Here is a 27032-nt window from a genome sequence, read left to right as displayed (position 1 = left end):
CTCTTTCTGGTTGCTGCTTCTGATCTGGTTCCTAAATGCTTTTGACAAAATAGCCAGAAAAATGGGAGTGAGTGGCCAAACAGCAGGGGAAGAGGAGAGAAGTTATTTCATTTATGCTATTATGTTGTCTAGCTGTTGTCTGTGTTACGTTGCTGTATTGCCCATAAAATTTGTAATTGTTATCTGTGAATTTGTTTGCACTTGTTACACTTACAAAACACTCATCTGTTTTCAAATGAGCCTTTTTGTCTCACTTCCAACGTTAGATTGTGAACAAACTACTTCTAATTCCCTAAAGTCCCTAAATAGGGATTTTACTAGCAGTTTTGTACAATTTTAGCAGTACAAACTAAAGTACACTTTTTTGATGTGGGGTGGGTGCAGAGAGAGTCCTAACATGACAATGTGTTAAAATACATTGTCAAGTACTCTGGTAAATCATCTGACCCGTATGAAATTGGTGATAGACATTGTGTTTTTTTCTTAGTGGTAATTTGGGTGACCAGTACATTTGTCCTGGTCTCATAGAGAAGACTCAGTATTTACAGTATCATCCTCAGTTTTATACTGTTGTTTTTAAATACTGCAATTCAGATGTTTTAGATAGGAACCAGACCTTTCCACCTATGAATGCTGCCCAGTACACTCATAACATATAGTGAAAGAGGTAATGCAAGCCTCCTCTCTTTCTTTTTATTCCTTTTGTTTTTATGAAGAAGTGAAGTTTGCTATTTTGCAGTCAGTTCAAACTAATTAATAATTTTTACAGGCTGCCATTCTTATAACGAATTGGATATATTTTCGTGCCAGTCTCTGGAGTTTTACTGGCTCTAGCAACTAAATGACAAGTATTAAAGCAATTTTTTGCTTTAATACATTTTATTAAAGCAAATAATAAAAACATAATAAAACCAAATTTTATTATGTTTTGTCTTTGACCTGACATCTGGCAATAGAAGTCCAATGTAGTAGACCATGCATGGCTTAAGCTTTTTGTCTTGGGCAAAAATTAGGAAACTACATTTAAACAAAATGCACTTCATAGTTGTGGGTTTTTTTCAGCAACAGTCTTTGGATAAGAGATCTTGGAAATGAATAATGGATTGTATTCAGCTGGCTCCACAGTCCTGTTTTTACTGTTAAAAATAGGAGACACCTGTTAAATATGTTGAATAGCATAGACTTATGAAAGGAGTCTGCAGCCTGGACTTCTCTGCAGTAAGCTGTATTTGTCTGGAAGATTTAATACAAACTTTTCTTTTCCTGGGAATTGGCTCTTGTGATGATAAATCCGCCTTCAGTGAATTTGGATGTTGACATGGATGTTTTATGTTGGTTTTATTCTAGGCTGTGAGTGAAAGTCGTCTGTTTGCCAGAAGGTTAACCTTTCCTGGTGTTGCTCACATAATTTATTTTCCTGGATATATTTGAAATATTGTATATTTTAAAATAGATTTAAACTGTCATTCAGTTAAGTGTCATTCAGTTAAGTGTTCCAATTTCCAGTCCTCAAAGAGCATTTCTGATTTGAATTTGATTAATATTTACTGAGACCTCGAACTGAAATAGGGGCTTGATAACGAAAAGGTGTACATATAACATTCTAGGGGTAGGATCACATGCTGAGATTGAAATGAAAATTTTCTAGTCCAGAAAATAAATTTTGTTTTAGTCAGTGCCTGCTACACCATCTTCCTGTTGCTGTCAAATTAGAAAGTTTTTTTGCAGAGCTCTGAGTATGAAGGTGATAGGATGCTGTTTCCTAAAATGCATTTTTTTGTAATGCATTGAGTTTCATTACTATCACAACAGCTGTTTTGATTGATGAAGTAATTCTGCCGTGTGATTCCAGTATAACACTCTCCAGTGCAGTTCTCCAAATGGAGAACTACACCAGGGAGCTGCCTGGTACTTTAAAACAAACTGTTGGACAGGTCATTACCTTGATTAGGCTGTTGATTTGCTTCAAGGAACCAGAGCTTTTAAACTGGTGCAAAGCAGGGACAGGAAAGTCAACTGAGGTAGGTGAGGAGAGTGCAGAACAACTTTTAAGGACTTACCAGAAGGTTGCAGAGTTGTTGGAAAACATTTGCCTTTCAGAAATATGGCAGAATTCTGATAATTCTTGATATTGTGGGTGGAACTGAATAAGATTTCAGAAATTACTTATTTTTGTAACTGATTTCTTTTGTGAGAAAAGAAAAGAGATTATTTTTCTCCCTTTTCCAAAGTGAGAAGGGAATTGCAAGCAATATTGGGAAAAATTTAGAAGTGCTGTTGGTGTAAAGAAAAAAGGAAATTGATACTAAAAATTGAACAAAGATAATTAAAATGTCCTAATTAATTTGCGGAATTGCTGTAATAAAAACTAAGGAAGTTTTATACAAATTAATGGTATTATTACATTAAACATTGTGTAAGTATGAAAAATCTTTAACCCGGTCCTTTTTTTCTGCGTAATTTGTTGGTTTTTATTTAATTTAACTGATTGGGAGGGTTAGTTTTGGTCGTTATTCTGATAATGAATTGAGATTGAGAGAAAAAAATCATAAATATTGAGGAAAACTGGGAAAAAACCACCAAGGTGAGGTCGTATATGTTTCAGTTAAAGAACATTCATTGGTGCTGTTAGAGTTTGTAGAGTCATAAATTCAGGAAAAGGAATTGTAGAGATAGTCTTTTGTAAGTCAGACTTAAGTATGTTCATTTTATCAGTGCAATCAACCTCACGTGTAAAGAGTATATGTTAAAGGGCATATTTTTATAATTGAGACACAGGTCTGTTGTCCAGAATGCAGGAAGCTATGAAGCTTTGCTTCCTTTTTGGTGGTTTTTTTTTACCCAGAAGGGAAAAAAACCATTTTCACAACAATCTTTTGTCTGTTGCCCTGTTTGCTTTCTTGAAACTGTCTTGTGAATCTCTTGGTGCTACTATCTTTCAGAACTCAAAATATTCCTTGTAGATGTTTCCTGCTAGGTGGAACATAGGATTTGAGTCATAAATTAAGACTAAGAGGGAGAATGGATTTTACAAGTTAGAATTCAGAAGCATGGGATAATCTGAACAAGACACTTGTACTGAAGTATTCCTATCCAGTAGTCGGCACAAATAAAAACATCTGATAGTTAATCTTCTGTTGAATCTTTAATGTTTTATTTTGCATTGCATGCTGTAGTGTGGAAAAAACATTGAAATAGACAGTTCCAACAGTTCTTGCTGTTCCTCTTTTGACAGGTCTTGCTTTATTTTGCAAAATGCCAGTGCCATCCAAAACCATCAGCCTGAATGGTTCCTGTGAGGTTGCATTTCAGTAGGAACAGCATTGTAAGTGATTAGTCAGCTCTGCCATGGATCTTGAAGCACAAGTCACAACGTGACTCATCTGACCCTCTGTAGAGCGTTTGTGTCTAGTGACACTGAAGGCCACCACTCCTTGCTGTGGTAGTCCTGGTAGTGAAAAGTTGCTGCTCTTCTTGCCACTTTCATGTGGATGAGTTCTTGGTTATTGTGAGATTTAGAACTGTGATAGTTTCCTTAATTCTAGGTAATGACACCCAGTCTCCATACAGTCTGTATATCTATGTATATTATGTCCTTGCAGATAGATTGTTCTGTTCATTAGACATCTATATTTTACTTATTTCAGGAGACTTCATGGCTATTGCTGACTAGTACTTTATAGTCATTTAAAATCAGTACTGTCTAGTAGTTTCAGCTGTGTGGGAGGTGTATAGACCACCTGCCTACTTAACTTCGTGGAATTTTAATGAAAAAATAAAATTGCCTTTCAAGTATGAAAATACATTAGAGAAGTATACATTTCCCTTATCTTTGTATTTTTGTCTGTTTTTGTCTATAACTTCTTGTCTTTATTATTCATCAGAAAATACTGTAAAGTGGCTGTAAGTAATGGAAAGAAAGAAAATGAAGCAAAATTACATTATTTAACACAGATAACAAAAGCATGTCAATTAGGTGAGATGGAACTAATCAGATTAAAATATGAACAGACTGTTGTTTTCTTGAATCATCTCTCCCAAAATACTTTGTAATGTTAATACACTATGTTGAACATCATAATTTGGCAGTAAACAATTTTGCGAAAGATAGAGGAATGCTGGTGTTTTAAGCCCAGCATTTAATAAATTCTTTTGGTTTATTGACTTGAAGCCTTAATTTCTATGTCAGATTTCTGAGAAGTGTTAGGATCATAATGTTAAGTTTCTATGTCAGATTTCTGAGAAGTGTTAGGATCATAATGTTAAGTAAGTGAGAACTGCCTGCTATCTGTGGACAAATAATTAAAAGCTTAAAAGGAATAAATATCCTCACAGCTAACAGCAAAAGAGTTGACACCTATCATTTTGGCATCTACTAGTGTGTGTCTAAAGGGTGTCTGAACAAGTAATTCTCAAGACCAGAATATTGCTTCAAAGGCAGCATAACAAGTTTTTTCCTTCTTGCTGCTTTCAGAGGAACTGCTGTTGAAGATATTTTGAAGAACTAAAGCTTTCTATTTAGAATTTCATTCCAGCTATAGAAATGTGTTACTTCTCTGTGAATAGTTAAAATACTACAGCTATTGCAATGTCTAATACTTGATTTATATTAATTTGCAGCTTCTGTTTAAAATACTACAATGGTGAACTGATTTTACTGAAACAATACAATTGATACTAGTTTGGAGCTTGCAGGGTTAGGATAGTCAGTTCTTACTGCTTAGATAATGAAAATAGCAGGTTGAGGTGTAATAAAAATTTATTTCCTTCTTATATTTTCATGCTGCTCCTGTTTGTCCCTGTGAATTTGGGCTTCCTACAGAGCTCTAATCTGTGAAATGACTTTCAATACCCAATATTAATTACATTAAATTGCAAGTTTGGTCTTTAACAAAGCACTCCACATGTTTATGGATGGTGGGAAAGCATACAGCTTTTAGACCCTGTAGAGGGATTCTTAGGTGTTGTCTTTTTTACTAGCTGTGGTCTAATCTGATACTAATGTTGAACATAAAAGCATTTGTAACTGAATTTTAACGATATGAATGTAATTAATATTTATCCTTTTTAATGTTTGTAAATGAACACTATTTATACAATGAACTAACTGTATGAGAATATTTCTCAGTGGTGTGGAATGTCTTGACGATTGCTGTTCTTAAACACTCTAATATGACTTCCAGTATGTGCATATAGCTGTTGTTTTCCCTGTATCAACAAATCTGTTCTTAGCACTGCCTTTCTAAATAGAAAACAGATATGTACCTAACTTGCAGCTATAGATATTGGAGAAATACAGGTAAAAGGTTTGCCTGTGTATGGAGAAGTTCTTGAATGTTGCTTGCTATCTGGTGGATTAAGATATTTCCTTGTGATTTTTACACATCTTTGTGTTCTATTTTGTAAATGACATTTTAGCGTTGATAGAATACAGGCAGAAATGGATTATTTCTTTTGTCTTGTCCTGAAGGTCAAACATTTATCCATACTGCACCTTCAGATTTTTACATGGTAAAAACCTAAATACTTCTCACCACAGTCTGTCTGTTAATAATTCTATAGTTAAGCAGGTATCCAGTCAATGACAGTAGTCACTTCTGATTGAAAACTTGTGGTTTCCATGGCAAAACTAAACCAGAAAAACCACTACTTAACTAAAAGAAGTGTGATTTCTTGGAGTTGCTGTCCTACACTCTGAATAATGCTCTGATGTCTGAGTTAACAGCTTCCAGCAAGACCTTGAGATACTATTCTCACTTAAAAAGTACAGTATCAAGTTCTCAGGACTACTGCAAATGATTAGCAGTGTATTTGTAGCCCTTCTGACAGTCAGCATGATGTAATCTTATTGCAGGTAAGTAAATTCCTCTGTGTTATATAAGTTCTCTATTAAAGCCATATTTTGAGAGAAAAATATGAGGTAGCAGTGCCAAGTCCTGGATCTGCAGCAAGGTCAGAAACAAAGCTGTAGAATGTCCCGTATATAGAGCTTTGCATATGACTGGTGTCTTTTAACTAAGATTTTTTTCAGTAATATGCAACTTACTTGTTCTGTTTCCCAGAATAAAAAGGGTTTTTTAAAGAAAAAACACGTGCTTTGAACTTGCTTGTTAACCAACTATATAATTCTCTTCAATCAGAGCTTAAGTAATGGTGTCATTTTTGAAGACTAAAGACAAGTGTAGGCACATGCATGCATGCTTCCCAAAGCCTCCCTTGGGAGCAAAGCCCTGAAATTGCACACACTGATGGCCTGGGAATGAAAATTTGCATTTGTGTTGCAAATTTTCTTGTCTGCTTACAGATAAGCGAGGTATCTGAGTGGGGTGGAGCATGAAATAGTGATTGACCAGGTTGTAAAGAATGGGATAAAGTAAGTCAAAGGCAGCAGAGCCCTCGGCTCACAATTCAATGTAGAATGTACTTGTGAAAGAGATGTTTGCTCACTCCCCATCTTGTCTGTATTTGTTGCTTTAATTATTTACTGTAATGTACTCCATTCCTGTGTCTCAAGAAAGTGATTGTGAAAAAGTAAAGAGTAATTTTTTTGAGATTTACTTTTTCATGTCATGTTTGAGGAAATTCAGTGTTATTCCTGTGAGTGAGGCCATGTGTCAGAGATTGTACCAGAATCCTGATTCTATGGCTTTTGCTTTAGGGTACTTGATTTTTTTATATTAACTTGTTTATCTTTCTCCAGTATTGTATTTCACAATTTTTATTTGACAGAGGTAGTTTCCAAACTGCATTTGCCTATGAGATACAGTGATAGAAATGAGCCATATTTACATTTGTGGCTGGAATTAAAATTAGGAAACTGGTGAGCGGAGCTTCCATGAAAAATTTGATCTTGTAGTTCATTGTCATGGTGGATGGTAATTACTTTTGGCACATGATGAAATGATAATTCCTATCTGCTCTTCTGTGGAAGTCATTGGGAGAGAGAAGTGTCTGAAATACTTGTGTAGCTATTTAATTTTATGGTATGTTCAGCTGATTCACATGTAACAGAGTTCTGTGCTCACTATGTAAACCAGATGTATTTTCATTTTGAACACAGCAAGTGTCCAGGTGTTAATGTCCTGATTTTAAATGGTCTAATGTGTGCAAGAATAGTAACTCTCAATATGTGGGATTTCAAATTATGTGTTTCAGGTATGTTCATGCTGTTTTGCCCCACTGTCAATTCAGAAGAGTTTATCTTCTCAAAGGGTAGCTGCAGTGAGTTTGTTTATGTCTCCTTTACTGTGGGGTAAGGCCTACATGTATGGCCTTTGAAGAATTGCATGCACCTCTTGTGTAGCCACATCTAACTGAGACTGTTAAATTAAAACATTTTGTTGAAAGGTTTAGTGGATAATAAAACCGCTGGTTTTTTCATACATAATCACAAGTGGCCTTTGACACTTTATCACAAAATGGCCATGCTTTTGTGCTGCAGTGAGCATGTTTCACCAATAGTTGTCAGAATTGCCTGACAAAAAATTGGGAAGTTGCTAAAACTTCAGATGAAGCAAGGTAGTAAGGAGTACTAATCCTACGACTGTTATCAGGCTATATGTGCTGTGGAAATAAATTTTCTATATGTGTTTAAGCAAACAACTTCTTGTTGCTCATTTATGAACTGTTCTTCTGTAAATGATTCTACTAAGTGCTGTACATCTCCCTCCTCATCCCCAGCAGAGGAAGTACTTTACTGTGAAAATCTGTGTTAGAGAAATATTAAGTTTTTAAACCATGTTAAACAAAAAAGCCATGTTACGTTCATTCTCCTTTTTCCTTCTTAGTTTCCACATTTACCTGTTTATATCTTTCCTCCCAGAGTCTAGGCCTGCATCACTCTCCCAGCTTAAAAAGGGAAGTTTATTCCTGTAATCAACTTCTGCTTTAATTTTCATTTCTGGTTTTGTGTAGTCTGTATAATTACTTACTAGTGTTCTTTTCCTCTGGTTTCCAACAAATTCTGAATTTGACCCTGCAGACCATTCATGTTCCTCCTCTGTGATCATTTGACAATTAGGCATATTCTTTTTAAAATTTGCTGTCCCTTTTTTAGCTTTGTCTGCATTTTTCCTCATTATCCTGTAACGTTTGATTGTGGGACTATCTGTCCAAGTCTAAAAGAAATCCCAGGTCTTAGATGTCTTCATGTCTTCCCCTGACACTGTATTCCTGTACTCTGCCTCTCTCCTGCGGATATGTCTCACTTTATCTGAATTTGATACCATCTCTTCTTTTTACTTAATTTGCAGATATTTTCAGTGTCGTTCTGTTTATGCCCTGTCTCACTCTGTTCCTGAAGCATCAGCCTGTAGCAAGCCTGAGAGTAAAAATATAGAACTCTAAATCCTTCATGAACTGTGGTGCTGCTTTTTACCATTTATGTATGTGATTCAAAAATTGATCTCTGTGTAATCTGAATGATAGGTTTTTTACCAAGAAGCCTCAAACACTTTTTTTAATCTGTTTTAATGATCTTATTTAAGAGTTCAAGAGATATTGTTTTTCCCAGGAGTGGTGTTGAAAAAGTGAAGTGTAAGCACGAGATATTTGTTTCAAAAGTTTGGCAAGCTGTAAAAAAAGTGCCAAGTTTCTGCAGCTCCCAGATGGTCAGGAACACATCTAAAGAGAGCAGTTCCAGTACTTTAGGGGTACTGGAGCTATGGGATTTCATGGCCTGTTAAATAAAAAATGTCTAAATCTATCAGGTCTTTTGTCCTGAAGCCATTCCAGATGTATCCCGTTGTCAGTAGTTTATTTCTTTTTCAAGCTTTGCAATAAAGAAGAGCAAATGCTAATTAAATTCTGATTGTAACTGTAAAATAGTTTTTTGTAGTGAAGTATACTACTTGGCTGAAATCACTGGGTAGATAAGTATGCCGTGTCTGGGTACCCACGTAACAGGAATTCTACAAGTAGAATTCTTCAAAGTATTATAGTCTTATCTTAACAATGCTTTGTATTACTGTTTAGGTGCTTAGTTATAATAAACGTATACATAAGGGTTTTAATTTTTCTGGAAATACTGTTTTCATAACCTATTAAAAACAGGTTGTGTGCATTATTAGAATTCTGTGACTTTATTACTACAATAGATAAATTTTCATAGCCATTCCAGAGATCTAAAAATTAATGGATCTATTTTTTGTCAGTTTATGTTTTGCTTAAAATTGGTTTTTATTTAGCCAAGAGATAATAATACCATAAGTCATGATCACTGATTTTGCTAATATCTTAGTGTCATAAAATCCTCGTGAACCCAAGATTTTCTACTCTGGCTCCTGCTTGAAGTAGGGTCAACTACAGTGAATTGCTCAGGATGTTGTGAGTTGAGTTTTGAGTATCTCCAGTGATGGAGATATGCTTAAACAGAAATTTCTGTGCTTCAGTTTGTGCCTATTGCTTCTTATCTTGTCACTGGGCATGAGTGAGAAGAGTCTGATTCCATTTCTGAATGCCTGCCCCACTTCCAAATTGGGTAATTTTGCACCATGGTAAGATTCCTTTGAGCCTCCCCTTAAATGACAGATGCTCCAAGCCCAAAGCAGATGTCATATTTATATCAAAGCTTTCCTTTTCAAAACTACTTCTCCTCACAATGGTATAGTACAGTGGTAAAGCTGTACAGTTCAGCTCATAAAAAAGATCCTGGGAAACAGTAAAATTATCTATTTTTAAAATTATTTATTTTGCAACACTACCCCTCTGTTTAACTCCCTTCTTATTTCAGCCAAGGTTTATGGTTTTCATAAAGCATTTTCTGGAACACTGATTTTATAATCTTATGTTATATCCCTAGGAATCTTTTTCAGAATGGTGGTTGATATTTAATATAATCTTTTCTGTAATCTTTTCTTTCAGAAGAGTAAGATAGAACATTCTTTGATTAATGGACTACCTTTTTATAAAGAAATTTTCCTAAATTTGCATTTCTGGAGGAGGCAACAGTGGCTCATTTTTGCTTAGTAAGGACAGTATCCTTAGTTTCTCCTGGAGCTGCAATAGAAAGATCTTTTTTCTGAGTATTTAAAAGAATAGAGAAGACCTGTTTTATCAGACCTTCTAAAGGAAATAAGCACACTGATAAGAAGACAATTTCTCAGGCCTGTGGGTATCTGCAGACTGTAAGCTGATAGTCAGCAGTCCTGTGTAGGTGGAGCCTTTCCTTCACCAGCCCTCTGCTGATGTCTTCTTGGTCTGGGAAGTGATGCTGTCATTCTGTTCTTCTTTCTCTTGGATCTCACTTTCTGAGGCTCACAGGCAGAGATACATATTTACTGTTCACACACAGAAACACATGTAGCATAGTGTTTCTGTGAATGTACTATTTCTCCCATGTCCATCTTTATTTTCTTGGCAGACTGTTGGTAAATCAGCAGCAAAACCTAGCAGGATTTGGGGGATATTAGCTTATATTTGATCCTTCTTTCAGAGTTAGCAGAGTTATCACATTCAGATTGGTGCTTTGAGCAATTTTGTTCCCTTCATAGAAGTAAAAATGAAGGTTCCTGAAATGCAGCTTCTTTTCTTACATATTTTTACTTGCAGAATGCCAGTGCTGGTCTCTCCTCTCTGGTTCCTGATGTTATTACTATAATTTCTCTGTTCTCCAAAAATTTTTTTGTAACTAAACTTTTTTTCTGTACTCACAATATTGCACCTTCTGCATGACCAGGACACCACCTAACTGAGCTGAAGACCCTTATTCATGTAGGCTTTATTTGCAAATCTGTGCTAGGTCTTGAGCTAAACTATAATCTTCTTGACCCAAAATAGTTCCCACTAAGTAAATAGTAGCATAACGCTTCTATTGAGGCATGTAGAAAATGTCATGATGTTTTCTTTAGGGTGAGCACCTGCCCATGGGGCATGAACTGAAATGAAAAATGTGCAGCTGGTGCCTAAACTTGGAGAAAATGTGAAAATTTATTGAAACATCCTTTGCTTAGCATTCAAATATCACACTTATTAGTGTAATTTACAATCTAATAATACCTGAATCATAGTGAGAGTTTGACTTCAGTTGCATTGCTTTTCCAGTCTGTTTTTCTATTCTGAATTGATTCAGAAGTTTCTGAAGTCTTTATGTGACTTCTCTGGCAAACCTGCAGCTGTAATACAGCCCAGAGGACTGAAAACTGGGGAAAGGAAAGGGAAGGAACAATGGGGAGTAGGGGAAGATAAAAACTGTTTCATATGAAGGGCATGTGAAAATTGCTGTAGTTTTACCTATACTATATTAAAATTGAAGCATATGTATCTCCCAAGAGTAACTGTTTTCAGACGTTTGCGGTGTAATTTATGTAAATGCAGGCATTCACACACACTTCCATAATAAATGTGGATTTTGAAGTTTAGAGAATATGTGATAACCCCACAGACTCATTAATGTTGATGAAAGGCCACCTTTATTGCTGAAAGTCTGTAATTGCATTTCACTATTCTTATACAGTTCTTCATTGTGGTCCGAGTTTTACCGGTTTGCTCAAGACTACTTTTTATTGGTTTTAGTCAACTCTTCTGTTTTGTTCTTTCTCCTAGGAAAGAGCAACATGGTGTATGCTTTCCCAAAAGGTGATTTCAGTATAGCTGTTTACTATCCACTTCCTTCTTACAGTTGTACACCAAAGTTGTTTATATGTCTTTAGAGTCTTACATTATCTTACAGTGCAGAAATGTAGGCTTTTAAGAATGGAAGTTTTAAATTATGACTGTATCATGGCATGTTGAGTTCAGAATATATTTTTTATGCCTGGCCAAGGGTGATTTTGACAGTGAGAGAAATTGGACTCAGTTCAAGATTTGTAGTTTTAAGTCATTAAGCTTTATCTCAGGTTCCAGTGTTCCAATGTTCACTTGAGGTCGGTTCTGTAGTAATACTTAGTATCCATTTGATCAGAACAGAAAATACCAAGTTCCTGAAAACAGTTCTTATGGACAAGTAATTAGAAAAATTATTAATGCTAATCATATGCCATCGCACTTTCTTAAGGACAATGTCAGGATATAAAAAGAAATATCCAGTCCCTTTAAATATGCTGACCTTGTAATATTGTTTTAACTACAGGTACAGAGAGGCTCTTGTCAAGTGGGATGAAGCACTTCAGTTAACTCCAGAGGATGCTACACTTTATGAGATGAAATCACAGGTAAGGCATGACAATTCTTTGCCAGTTTAGAAATCAGAAAAGAAAACATTGTGCTTGTGAGCAAGTACTGGGCAGTGTTATTTAGTTGTTGTGCGCAGGAACTGCAACACAATTTGGGTATTTCATTTTTACCAACTAACAGGGTGTCTTTTAACAGAAATTGGAATAATGCTGTTATCCCAGCCAGCCAGAGTAAACATCTTTGTTGGGTTGGAATTGGGTTGCTACATTGCAGAGAAAAAAATTATATTGGAGGGAGGGATCAAGGAGAGCCTTAGTGTGATAGATTAGCAAATCTGACCATTAAAAATCTGCCTGCTCTTTCTAAAGATTGGGTTTAATACTATCTAGTGTCAGCATTAAACATGGGTACTGTATGCAAATGGTTTGCTTCAATCTGGTTTTGTATTAAGTGTTAAATAGATAAATCAGTCATGTAAAATACTTTATAATGTCTCCTCTAAACCTGCCCTTTTTCAGTTGGAAGCTGTTCCCCCTTGTCCTATCACTACATGCCCTTGTAAAAGTCCCACTCCAGCTTTCTTGTGACTCCCATAGGCACCCTCTGGATTGTAGGAAGCATCTCAAGAGGCCCCATAAGCTGCACCTAATGAGTTTCAGCAAATGGTCTTGAAAAGCTAAATTGTTTGGGAGAGAGGAAAAGAGAAAAAAAAAATTGGTGAATGTGTTTTGTAACTTTTAGGAAGTTTGCTGTACTGTTTAGTTTTAAAATCTTTGTAGTTACTCTAATTCTTTATTGTGTAAAACCCCCAGTCAGGACCCTAACACCCCTACTTCCCTAAAAAAGAAGCCAAAAAACCCAAACCCCAACAAACCTCAAGAAGCAATGCTGGTTCTTTTCCAAGGTGTGGTGGCTGCTTTCTCTGATGGATATTACCACATTTGCTCCTCACAGTCGTCTTGTCTGGTGAAGAAAGCTTGATTCTGCAAAAGAATTAATAGAATAATCATGACTTCATTTCAAGACGATGGATTCTGAAGGATGCTTTTGTTTTATGTAGCTGCAGAAGGTTTAGCTCTTACTAGGTTATGTTTTTGGTTTGAGAGATTCTTATGGCTTAAGGGGTTTTCTTTAACATGTTTTGGGAGAAGTATTTTACACAACCATAAGTGTTAGTGTAAGTGAAAGATCTGTCTAGACTAGTGGAATGGCTGGAAAAGAGTTGCCCAAATGGCATGAGCATGTAGCAATACTACTCTCCTGATCCTTTTCTCAGGCTTCAGCAAGCTTTAGCCTGGGACTTCTCTGTGTTTAGAAGTGCTTGAAAATTTTTCTTCAACAAATTGGTTTCAATGCTTTCTGTTCATGTGTCAGTTTCTAGTATCTGCAGAGCTATGTATTAAGGAATTTCAAATCTTGATTATGCATTATTGGAAGACACAGGATAATGCAATTCTGCTTTAATTAGCAGCACTCCAGATTGCTCTAAAGGGTGTTAACTTACATAGCTGTTCCTTTATAAGTTTAACTTTACTAGTAAAGAAGATCTTCACATCTGCTAGGATGTGAAGATGGTATTGGTAAATTTTATCATAGTTTAAAGTTTTAACTCTGTTTTGAGTAAACAAAAAGCTGTTAAAAATTTCAGAGCAGTTCTGCTCAGTGGGACAAATTAGTCAACAGCTCCCTTGTAACTGTTTTTATTATGGTCTTATGTGAATGCAAGAATTTAAGATAGGTCCCCAAAAGCATTCTGTTTAATTGAAATTACACCAAAAGTAAGTATTTTCACATTGAAAATAATAGGACAGCTGTGAAGTGTGTAAGCTTACCTGGACTGGAGCTATGATGCAGTGAATTATCCAAAGAGGTGAGTGCTACAATGTGGTTCAATCTGTGCTCCAGATAATAGTTCTGAGGGGTTGTTGGTTACTTGGCTCCCCAGTCCCTGTACTTCAGCAAAATGGCAAAGGTGAGTTAGAGACACACAGCTTTTCTGCTGACCAAGAGGAACTAAGAAACAGCTCTGTTACTGGGATTCATCTTGTGAGTTATCTGTTCTTGTCTAATGATACAAGTGGAGAATAATGAAAGCTGAAAAAAAATGCTGAAGGAGCCCAGCCCTCTCTTCTACCATGCCTTTGCTTTCTTTCTGGAAAAAGAGCAGTTCTCAGCAGTTGCACCATTTCTTTTTGATTTCACTTTCTTGTATTGGGTAACACTTAGTTACACTGTGAATGAGAACACAAGGAAAGCTTGTGTACAAAATACACGTTTATAAAACTATTTCTTGAATCTTTTTAATAAAACATGTAATGTTTCAGTTGGTAACGTCTCTTTCATGCATGCAAATAATTATTGCAGATTTTTTTTTGCAGTATGACTTATGCTTACTGGAAGCTGTTTAGTAGAATGTGTAATTTGATACCTTTGTACTTCTAAAAGCATTGATGTGAGCTGTAGAAATCCACTTTTGCCAAAACAGAAATGCGTAATTCATTCAAAAAATATTGTGGCCAATATTCAAGAGATACAGTCTTAGAACTGACTGTGTTGTTCCAGTCCAGCATACCAGCACAAATACTGCAGCTATTACAGTGTAGCTCAGTGAAAATGTTTTGGACGAACTGTACAGCAGCGTCAGAAATGCCTGACCAGCTCTGGGTCTGTAAAAATCCCCCTGTCTTGATATGTGTGTCACATACTAGAGGAGGAGATTCGTTTTAAGAATGACTTTGTGCAATATGCAAAGATTCCTTATGGTCTGTATTAATTTTCTAACAGCGAGAAAATGTTATGAAGAAAATCTGTTGGAGAATTGGAGGATGAAGTGGTTTTTGTTTTGCACAGGATTGAGTATCTCTCTTATGTCGTTACATTTATTAGGATAACCTTACGTTGGGTATTTCCTTTCTCAACAGCAAACTTAACATTTTCAATACTGCAGCTCAGATAAATATGGTAATGGCACTGTAGGAATCTGTAAATGTTTGTGGTAAGTTCTCAAAGACCTTATTAAAACATTTTAACAGATGTAGGACAAATGTCTTTCAGTACTTCTGAAGAGCAGAAATAGTGTTTAAAGTTCCTAGTTGTCAAAGTTATTTGAAGTAAGTGTATTTCCAGAAAATCACATGGATCACTGTGGAATTGCTCAATTACTTCAAAAAAGCATAGAATTTGATGAGATTTTTTTCTGTTGCTCTCAGCTACTCTTTGATCCATTTAAAAACAGTTTTTTATGGTTTTTGAGAGGTTAGGGGTCCACTTTTCTTTGCATGCAAGGTCTGTCAGTATACATACTTGATACTTCATCACCAGCCTAAGCTGTTTCCCCATTGCAAGAGCAATGACTGGAAAGTAAATGTTTATGCTCGTTCATTTCTGCATTTTTTGTTGAAAAACAAAAATCTTTAAAAAGACCCAACAACAGCAGCCTAATATAAGTGGTATTGTAAGTATATTCAAAGGAATATATAAAGACTGCCTGTATTAATGCAGCCACTAAGACTGCTTGAAATTAATTGTGGACTGAATTTCTTAAATATTGACTGGATTATTTTGTTACTACTTTGAACTACAAAGATGGAGGAGCAGACTGTGGCATACTCTGATTTTTTGTCTTAATGTTTGGTGACTGGACCATGTGGGACATTTTTGGATGAAGAGAGATATCAAAAGACTTAAAACATTGTGTTGTTATACAACAAACTGTCTTGGGAGCCAGACTTGCTGCTGTTTAGTACTACTCCTGAGAATTCACCTGGTTCATGTTGCTTATCTCGTGACACTTGCACCTCAGATCTCAGATAACTATGCAACTATGACAGAATTTTTAAAGTATTAAAAAGTAAATTTTTATATATATTTTTAGAAACAAGTAAATTCAAAAGTAATCTGTCAAGTTAAGTTCCTTTTTATAATTTTTTGGATGTTTTGTCGTCAGCTGTATGAGCATCCAGTTTCCTTCAATGCTACATCCTCAATTTGCATTCATTTGAACAGGACCAGGCTATGAGATACATGTCACTTCTTTGTTTTTATATGTGAAACCCATAATCTTCAAATCATTCCATTTCCCCTCTTCTAAAGGCTGTCTTAATGTTGAACTCAGTGAAGAAATAATATCTACTTCTATCTCTCTTCCTACTTAAGAAATCACAAGGTTTCTAAGACATGACCAGACTTAGAATCCCAAGTTTAGATTATAATAAGTCAGCTAGTAAGTGCTGATTATTTTAAATTTGTTTTTCTTGAATTGGGATGTGTACAGAGAAGAGTAAACTGTCAAAAATTTAGTGTGAACTCCAGAAACCTAAATTGCAATAAAGCATTTCTGTATGGTGCAATGGTAATAGCTTTAGAGCATAAGTAAATGTAAACTACTTATGAGTAGGATGAATTTTATTAATCTGTATTTTGAAATGGGTTACTGGATGGAAAAAGGAATTGGGTCATTTTCACTGGAAGTGGAATGTATCTATATATAGTGATTCAGCCTCAATCCACTGAGCTCATTAAAAACCAAAACTTACTCAGATTCATAACACTTCCAAAATATTGTGGGCAGAACATGATGGATCACTCTGCTGCCTGGATTTCTAATACTTGGTCAGTGTCCTGATGAGAGTTGCTATGTTTAATTGGGTTTTTGCCACTGATTTCTTCTAATTCTTCTAATTTATCTTGTATGACTTTTTCTAAAAGTCTGATACATGAAGTTATTATAGGACATGGATGTTTTTGTTTTAAAACGTATAATAAAGATAAATTTCTTTGAGTAAAGCAAGTCCTGAAAATCCACTTACTGAATATCTTTATAAGACATTTCCCTCCAGTCACTTTTGACACATACATATGTGTGTGTGTATGTGTGTGCCCGCAGTGAGAGTCTAAAGATGTTTTTTCTGCTTCATAAATTTTTTCCCTAAATTTTTTATTAGTTTTAAGAATGTTTTCTAATAGAGTATTATCACTATACATATATATCACTATATATACGCATCACTTCATATGTACACTGTAAATATATTGTGTGTGTGTGTGTGTCTGTATACACACATACTTGATGTGGCTGCGCGTTGAGCATGTGACAGGCACGCTGTGTGACAAGGAGGCTACAGCACATGTGGTTTCTGTTTGGCTTTGTCTTGCCCATGTGTCTGTACCCCAGAAGGACTGAGCACTACTTGTCAAATCTGTGCACAGGAAATCTTTGTGTGGCAGTGTTTTTTATTCCTTGTTCAGTGTGGTTTTTCAGGTGTGGAATAGCTGGTTTGCTGGTTCAGTTTCCAAGTAACATACAGAGATGTTTTATTAAAGTGATAATGATATCATTATAATGAGTAGATAATGATTATCTACTCATGATAGATTGGAGCAGAGTAAGCCAAGATGAGGCTGCACACATTGTCTGCCATTGTAGGTTCATTTTGATGACCTCTTCACCTGAAAAAAAAAGTGTAGGAAAATAGTGTGCATTAATAAGTATATTCATTATACTGACTGACAACTGTACTTGAGTCATTTTATTAATAACTAAAAAAACTACCTGTGTCGGATAAAAATGCATATACATTCATATGTGTGTTTGTTTGAATGTACTTGGAGAATCTAATGCCAAAATTATTAGGGGCAAAGTAATTACTACATGATCTGGAAGAGCGTTTTTAAAGCAGCTGTTTATGCTCGTGCACACAATACTCGTAAATAGATGAAAGTGGAATAACTGCCTTTATTAGTAAAGTAATAATTCAGTAAACAAATCAGTAAGATTCATTAAATACTACAAATGATTTCCTAAGCACTTACACAGATGTTTTGTAATTAGTTTGCAGTAGAAAGTACTGGTAGGAAATACGGAGTACTTGGGATACATAAAAATGTTCCTGTAAATGTATACTTGGATTTGTTTTCTCTTATGAGAATAAATACATTAAGACACTGATGTAGAAGATAGCTGATAGATGCAGAATCCCTTCATCTTGGTAGAATGTACGCTTCTCCACTAGTAACAGTTTGCTTCACTTCACACATCTGCTGCAAATAGGGGAAACTGCCCATAGAAATGTAATTAATCTGAAAGGTGTGGAAAACACATAACATTTATCATAGACTTTGATACAAAATGCAGACATTGAGAACAGTTGAGCAGGAAAAAGAGGGAAGATGATATAGTGCTGTAGATTGTTTTTCTGAAGATTTTTTAGGTACTTCTGAATTCTAAGGTACAGTCCATCGATGGAATTAAAGTGAAGCCATAAGACTAGTCTTTAGAAAAGTTTAGTCACAGAGAACAGCAGAAGCATCAATCCAAAGGGCTGTTTAGAAGCCATGTTTATGATGTTTCTTGGTTTTATTTCAGTCCAGGGTTGCTTTCTGTAGTAAATCTTTGTCTTCTCCTTTCCCTCTTTCTCTTTTCTTCAGTGTACTGCTCACCTCTATGCTGTGCCTGTACTATTTGTTAATTAGGGTAAATACTCAAGATCATCACATTTGAATCCTCCTGTACTTCACACTCATATTTATCTATTTAATATATCATAGAACAGTAAGGTTAAATAAATCTGTTTTGAACTTCAGCAATAGTCCTAACATGTTCTAATATTATTCATCATAGTTATGGTCAGTTGGGATGAAAGTGGTTGCCCACACATGAGTCTAACTCTTGTGGTTGACATTCTCATCATACTGCAAGAATGCAGTTGTCATTTGTTTCTTACACTGGTATCTATCACCATAGCATGTGGGTGTCTGAAATCATGATCTCAGAGTGATGCAGGTCTTCAGGTGATGTGCCAATCTCATGGTGGTATTGGAAACATAAGGCAAACTTTGAACCACACTGTGTATTGCTAACTGTGATTTATTGTCTTAGTTATGGAGATTCAGTGCCAAGGAGAATAATCCTGTGGTAACTGCTGAGTAACAGAGATTTTCACATTCAGAAACCACTTTTTTCTTACTTAATATAGGTGACTTCACGTCTAAGTTAGGCTCTGCAGAATGCTTGTTCTCTAAATACAGCAGTCATTGTTAAGGTCTGTTTCCATGCTGAGTTACAGGGATTGTTTCTATAATTATATCATGTGCACTGCACTGTTTCTGGTAGGCTGCAGCTCTCTATTAAAAAGAATAACTGCAGTCCAGGAGTTTTTCAACAGTACTTGTGCATTTATTATGTTTATCTCTCCAGGTGTTTGTCCTTCTGACTATTCTGTTATGCTTATATAGACTGTGGGGTTTGTTGACAAGGAGAGACCTCTTCAGAAGCAGTTAATCTACTTCTAATAGCATTGCTTAAATAATTTGGGTGAATTATCCTCTAGCATGACCGTTTCTCTCTGTGGGGATTGACATGAGTCTGGGTGACTATCTGAGGTCAGACAAGCAATTTTTAACTAAAAAAAGCTAGGTAAGATGAATCTTAGTTATTGAAACAGTGGTTGTTGCCTGGGTAATCCCAGAAAAGTTAAAATTTTTTTTCAGTTTTGCTTATTTTTCTTCCTCTTATTTTTCTATTTCTGATACAGGTCCTCATGTCTTTACATGAAATGTTTCCAGCAGTGCATGCAGCAGAAATGGCTGTCCAGAGAAACCCACGTTCTTGGGATGCCTGGCAGACTTTGGGACGTGCCCAGCTTGGATTAGGAGAGATAGCACTGGTAGGATAACAGAATTAATTGTGTGTGAAAAGGAAAGTACAGAAATGCCAAGGTTACTGTGTATCCTTATGGTAACTTGAACACAGACAAGGTCATTATTATTTGTCTCCAGTGTTCCGTGTGCTTTTTTGTGTTTCACAAATGCTTCCTGTGTGGTTTTGTTGCTGGACTTGTGGAAGACCAGGCTAGCTCAAAGACTTTTGTGTCATATACTTTATTTATTTGGTGGCTTTATGCAATAGAAGAATTATGCTGACATAACTGCACATACTACATTCTGTGTGTTGTACTGCTACAGTGCAGCTCACCATAATTTAAAGATTAGGGTAATGTGAAGTTCAAGGATGAGCAGATTATTTGTGCTCAGTTTTTACACCTGCCTGCTGATAAAATTCTAGTGTCTTGTTTTTCTTGTGTCCTGCTTATGTAGCAAATAATGTGTCTTCATTCCTGGCTTCGTCTGGTTCCCTGACCTCAAATGTTGGCTGCAGGTGCTTCTTCATTTAGTAAGAGAGCAAAAAGCTCTGCAGTAGCTGAAGTGCATCTTTTTTTCTGGGGTATAATAATTTTTTGCTAGTTTCTGTGAAAACACAACAGGTGAACTTTCAAATTCAGACACATTCCCAGAGGAATCAGAAAACAATTAAAAAAACATTGCATCATGACCTCTTAGATGAAAAAACATACTGGTTGTATTTTGAATAGAAGTAGCTGTGTGCTGTTTTGATATGAATAATTTTGTTGATAATTTAGAGTGGTTTTTACAAAGTTACAATGTCTGAAAATTTTCAAGAATTAAAAAATGATGGGGTTTTTTTGATGTAGGTTAACCATTCATACAAAACAAACTTTTAAAATGTAGTAAGAAGCAGTGTTAAAAACCCGAAACCAACCAAAACAAATGCAAACTGTGTGAATCACATAGAGTCACAGAACTGTTTGGCTTGGAGGGAGCCTTGAAGATCATCTAATTTCAACCTCATCCAGCCTGGCCTTGAATATTCCCCATCTCTGGGGAATATCCACAGCTTCTTTGGGCAACCTGTTCCAGATTCTCAGCACTTTCACAGTACAGAATATCTTCCTAAATTTCCCGCATTTCAGTTTGTTCCTATAACTGCTTGTCACTACATTCCTTGATAAAAGAGTCCCTCTCCAGCTCCCCTATATTCCCCCTTCAGATACCAGCAGCTTGCTGTGAGGTCTCCACACAACCTAACCTTCTCCGAGCTGAACAGCCACAACTTATTCAGCCCATCCTCAGTGGGGAGGTGCTCCAGTCCTGTTAGACAAAACCTAAGACAAAACCTGTGTGCTACAGATGTGCAGTGTGCACCCTTTGTTGGTGCAGTACTAGAATATTAAATATCTCAAATAAATCCATGCATATCTGCATTTCAGCAGTGGTGACATTCCATGGTTTTTGTGGTGTAGAAAGTTAGGGTTGATGGTCTGGTCTGTCTGGGTCTTTTCCTTTTAAGTGTATGAAACTGTCACTGTAAATTATGCCTGAGAATTTTAAATGCACTAGTCTCAGGAAAATTAGAGTTTTATTTCTTTCAAGGACCGATGCTGTTTATTCTGTAAAAAATGGTACAGTTGCTGTAATATCAGTTATAAATAGTAATATACCTGTACTAAATATATCCAGGAGTTTGATTCATCAGATCCTGTAAGCTTTTTTATTTCATGACAAGTCATGAAGCACCAGTGGGACTGGGTATCTGGAATGCTGGGGACCTAGTGTTCATATTATTTTAATTTTATCTTATTTTAGAGTAGCACTTCAGAGTTCTCTTAGAGTGCACTGTTGAGCTTAATCAGAAAGGGATCTAATTTATCTATCTGAGACTATTCAGTGATGCAAAGCAGAGCATTTTAGGTGGGAACAATCAGAGATTTGCATCAAAGCACTTCATTCATCTGAAACACTACTCTAGGTGCTCCTGTAATTGTTAAATTTGCCTTACTGTGATCAAGAAGGGAGGGAGAGGGGGTTATCACAGGTAGTTTGCCCTCTTAGTTCTGATTGTGTCTGAGCAGGGAGCCTGTTGGTGTCCCCAGTGCTGTGGTACTGTGTGTTCATACATCATTGCCTTCTGTCTGTAGGTTGAATTGCCTTCTGATAAATATGTTTTCACATACAGAGAAGTTGGGGAGTTCTTCTAAAATGCAAATGATGTTCACTATTTGTTTTTGAACCAAGCGATTTTTAAGGAATCTTAAGAGGCTAAGACTAATGGAGTTTTAAAATAAGAAGTGAATTCATAGTTACTGAACTTCTGGAGTCCTCTAGACCAAGTGGTTTAAATCATAATTATGCTTTTTCCATTAGTCTTTCATTGCCATGATTTTCTGGTTTTCCCTGTGTCATATTTTTTACAAAGAAAAGTTAATAAAGCATAAATATCAAGACTTTTTTAGAATTTTTTTTTTTTAGATTTGGGAATTACTATCCTTCTAAAGAATTGCTTCTTCTGCTTCCTTGTTTCATTTCTTCCCCACCAACATCTGTCTTCATTACCCACATCCTGCCAAATGTTCTGTTGTGAATACTTTTATTGCTTCACAATGAATGATGCATTTTTTTTTCTTAGGAAAAAAACAATTGACTCTATTTTATTTTGAAGTTTCCCAGGTCTAAAATGCTGCTTCCAAACAAATCTGTATATTATGTGTAATAATAAAAAAAATTAAATATTTGCTTGGATATAGTTTTTGTCAAACTTGTGACAGAAAGAATGAGATAAATTAGTCCCTTTTCATTTAGCTTTTATGAAAGTTGTTTACCCTTTTTTGCCCCCTGAATTTACTAAATAGCGTAATTCAACAGTATTACTTAAATGTGAGCAAGGAAAACTTCATTTCTGTAATGGCAGAAATTCCTTAAATTCTACAAATCAGTGTGCAGAGCACACCTGAGTAAACCTGCAATGTGAATGTAGTAACTGTAGAAATATAGCCAGGCTTGTGGTATTTCTCTCATTTCATTGCAAATACTTGGTTTTACAAAGTAAATATTTACAAATATTTTATAAATATTGGTTTTACAAATTGAATTTCCTGTACTGCTGACAACATCTTAACTAGTTAACAATTTTGCACTAATAGCTTCATTACAACAGTTCCACCTGTGAGACAGGGTGAGCCCCGTGCTTTGATTAATCAAGAGGAAAAAAAAAGAAAACCAAGCAAAAGCAATATTAAAAAGAAAACCAAACCTAATCGCAAGAAAATCAAGGACTGAATGAAAGCCCTGAGTCTCCCACCATGGAGAAGTTAATCAGCCCTGTGCCATTGTCGTGGGCAGCCAGCTCAGGTGGCCCTGCTTGAGCAGGGCTTGGCCCAGGTGACCTCAGAAGGTCCTGGCCACCGTCGGCCATCCTGAAGTTCTGTGACTTCAGCTTGAGCCCATTCTGGGTCCCTGGCAAACCTGGGGACTGAGGATCACAGAGTTGAGAGGGAAGATCTGTAAATATGCACCAGTTGTGCATGGGTTTTGTTTGATGCTTTGAAGGATGTGGTTTCCTGTATTCCTCCTAAGTAGCTAGTGCTTTAACAGTCTTTTAAGTCTGACACAACATTTTGTCAAAAGAATCATGCCTTGACAATATGAATTCTCAGATCAGCCCTTTACTTTCATCTCTCTTGAAAGAAATAGTTTTTGGTCTTTTAGATAATGATGGGAGTTTTATACTCCCAAAGAGACAAATGTCTGTCTTTTATTGGAATGCGGCTAATTAACATAATTAATCTGAATTTGAGATAATTTTTCAACATTTTACAAATGTTAGCATTTAGAAACATAGACTATTTTGGTAATAAAAAGGAAATTGGTGGTTGTCCTTCCACTGAAAATTAAAAGTATTTAGGAAGTTTGTAAGTTAAGAGAGAAAGTACCATGCTTTTTAATTTAAAGTAGGGTTCTGTTAAATTCTTTTCAACAGCTTTAAATAGTCCTACTGAGTTATTGAGGTAATAGTCAGTAATATAAGCTTCCCCAGGAAGGTCTTTTGTTAATCCTGCCCTCTCCATCTACTACAGAGTAACCCCTTTTCTTTTTTAACCACTGTTGGAAATCGTAAATATATTTTGTGATAGTGATTGTTAAAGCACAAAAAGATCTTCTAGTCAAAGGTGATTTTTGTTTTCCATCAGGAAAGCTGAAGGGCAAACAAGTCTCCAAAAGTTTAAATGCCCTTTTTGGCTCCACTTCTGCCAGGGGTACGCAGTTTCTGTAAGTGATTGTGGCTGATTTAGCTGGTGCCTTCCTTTGCTCAGGACTTTCGAGTAATGCATTTGTCAACATTGAGACCTTGTAATTGAATGTTTTAGCTAAATCAGATGCACAGGGTAAGACAAACAGGGATGTTGAACAAAGTTTATTTCACCATTGTTTTAAAATTCCCCTAATAAATTTGGCAGTATAATTTGGTAATAAAGAAGTAAACGCGTTCCCGGATTGTCCTCATTTGCCAGGTGAAAATACTGGTTACAATTGAGCTTTATTTTCTTAGGCTATGTCAGTTTCTAGGATGGGTTTGATTTTTGTGGTTGTTGTTTCCTTGGCCCTCCTGGATCATATCCTTGTGTCTGGTAGAGCACAGTGTAAGAGATCTGTGTGGTGGAGGCAGCCTGAGGCAGTGATTTCAGCAGAGCATCAGCAGCCTTGCCGGGCTGTGCACCAAGGGCAGAAGGGTGGTAAATGTGAGGAAATGACTTGGTGCAAAGTGACACCTGTGAAATCTATCACCAGAGCAAAAGAAAGTACAGGAGGGGAAAAAGGAGGATGCAAACTTCTTCATAAAGAGAAGAAGGAAGGTGTGGAAGTGAGGATATCTCACACACATCTACCAGATGGAAACAAAGATTCTTATGCATTTGGAATTTTAACAAATCCCAGTAAGGATAAGTCAAAAATAGTCTTTCACATCTGGAAAATTGCTATATTTCAAGTACTTTCTCCAGAACATGAGAGTTCCAGAAACTTTGAATAAAATGGTTTTGGAAATGTAAGAAGTGCAAAATATTGTGTTCACCTCATATTGTAAGACACCAGAATTACTTTTGATGAAATTTTCAGGGAGAATTTCTTTATTGAAAAGCAGAAATAATCTGAACAGAAAGTTACACAGAAAAGTTCAATATGACAGTTTAAAGTAAAAAAAAAAAAATTAAAAAAATCTGCCATTCAGATTATGCCATAGAAACTGTTAAACTAATTAAACTAGAGTGAAAATACCTGAAAGGATGGGACTTTTTTTCTTGTTTGAAGGAGAGAAATGTCATGAGGAGTCTTTAACTATACTAAAATGTCTTATTTCCCTATTTTCTACATTGCTGTGATAAATGCTTCTGTAAAAATTAGTTATTTATGTTCATTGTGAGTAGTACAAAAGTAAGACTCAAATTCCAGTAATATATTGTCGTAGAATCACAGAAAGCTTTTGTTTGGAAGGGACCTGTAAGTCCAACTCCCTGCAATCAGCCAAGATACCTTCAGGTAGATCAGGTTGCTCAGATCCCTGTCCAGCCGGGCCTTAAATGTTTCCAGGGATGAGGCATTAACCATCTCTCTGGGCAACCTCTTCCTAAATAGCATCCCAATCCATATCATCAGGAAATCACTGTAAATAGTATCTTCCTTACATCTAGCCTGAATCTTCCCTTTTTCAGTTTAAAGTCATCATCCCCTGTTCTATCACTGGATGTCCTTGTAAAAATCCTTCTCCAGGTCTTTTGTGGGTCCTTACAGGTACTGGGAGGCTGCTGTAAGGTGTCACTGAACCCTTCTTTCCCCAGGCTCCGCAGCCCAAATGCTCCCAAAGTGTCCTCAGGAGTTGTGCTCCAGCCCCCTGATTCTCTTTGTTGCCTCCTCTGTGCTGGCTCCAGCCGGTCCCTGTCCCTCCTGTTCAGAGGAGCCCAGGGCTGGATGCAGTGCTCCAGGTGGGTCTCAGCAGAGCAGAGCAGAGGGGCAGAATCCCCTCCCTGCCCTGCTGCCCACGGGGCTCTTGGTGCAGCCCAGGACACGTTTGGCTCTCTGGGCTGGGAGTGCCATGGCTGGGCCATGTGCAGCCTCTCACCCACAGCACCCCCAAGGGACTATGCTGAGTGCTGTAAAAACACAAAAAACACACAAACAAAAAAAATCCATATTAAAGATCATTTAACACAGGAAAAGATTACTTACTTCACTGATAGACATCCTTTGAAACAGGTCAGAAAGTGTCTGCCTAGTGTAACATAAAGGTCTGCCACATGCTTTGGTGGCAGAGGCAACCTCTTAAAATTCTGGCTTTTCTGGGGGTTTATATATAGTGACAGTTGCTAAGTCCATGTGTTTAAAAAAAGTGCAATCTGATCAGAATTGCCCTTCACACTTGAAGGGTGTGTGCAAAGCAGCAGAAGAGACTCTGCTCAAGGGTCAAATAGAAGACTTTTTGCTACAGAATACTATTTAGTGAGAAAAAATGTAAGATACTTCAAAAGTACAGATTTTTCAAATACGGTAATTCCACAAGGAAGAATGTACTGCAGAAGGTTTTACATTGCACTTCCTTACAGAAGCAAAAGCAGGTACATGACTGTACTGATAAAAAATCCTATAGTCCTTATATGCAGGGTCTCTAAAATTACAGCTCCTCTTTAAAATGAGGCTAGAAATATTGATTTTATGTAGTGTCACTGTGTTTTCCTACAATGCAACAGGAAATTTGAGAAGGAGATTTTCATCTCCATTAGGGGAAGAATTAAAAATACCATTGTTATTTTCTTTTTTCATAATAGAAATTGCTTTGGGCACTATTCCAGTGGCAACATAAAATTTCAAATGGATGACAAGTGTGTATTTTTCAGTTTTACATCGCTGCTTTAAAATAATCCCTCTGATCTTTTGGCATCATTTAAAACTTACTTTAATATTTTGTTATTTCTTTGTAAAAATATCAAGCACTAAAACTCCTTTCCAATAGATTTACTAAGATGATCTTTTTATCCTGTATTGTATGAATCATCAAAGCAGCTTTGACGCTTACCAAATGTTATTTATTGTGCATGAACATAACTGTATAGACAGGTTTTAATTAGGGGACGTCTTTCATGGAAAGCTTAAAAGCAGATGGTCTTTGTTTATATTTTGTTTTCAATGGAAATACAAAAATTAGCATTTAGTGTTTACTTGTTTTTCATGTGTCCCTGAAAATTAAAAGCTAGCAAAGTTGAATAAAATGACACTGTTTTACAAGAACTAAACTTCAG

General features: G+C 36.2%; 1 protein-coding gene across 1 annotated transcript in view; it reads left to right on the top strand.

Annotated features, from left to right (window-relative positions):
* Positions 1–27032, top strand: part of TTC33 (tetratricopeptide repeat domain 33) — a 43818-nt gene that overhangs the window by 12117 nt on the left and 4669 nt on the right. Inside the window, exons 3-4 of the mRNA XM_005488824.4 lie at positions 12068–12149; positions 19644–19775. Of these exons, the coding sequence (XP_005488881.1) occupies positions 12068–12149; positions 19644–19775 (214 nt within the window). The remainder of the gene's footprint in view (positions 1–12067; positions 12150–19643; positions 19776–27032) is intronic.

This window comes from Zonotrichia albicollis, chromosome Z, assembly GCF_047830755.1.
Source record: "Zonotrichia albicollis isolate bZonAlb1 chromosome Z, bZonAlb1.hap1, whole genome shotgun sequence".
Classification (NCBI taxonomy): Eukaryota; Metazoa; Chordata; class Aves; order Passeriformes; family Passerellidae; genus Zonotrichia; species Zonotrichia albicollis.
This window is presented reverse-complemented; position numbering and strand designations above follow the sequence as displayed.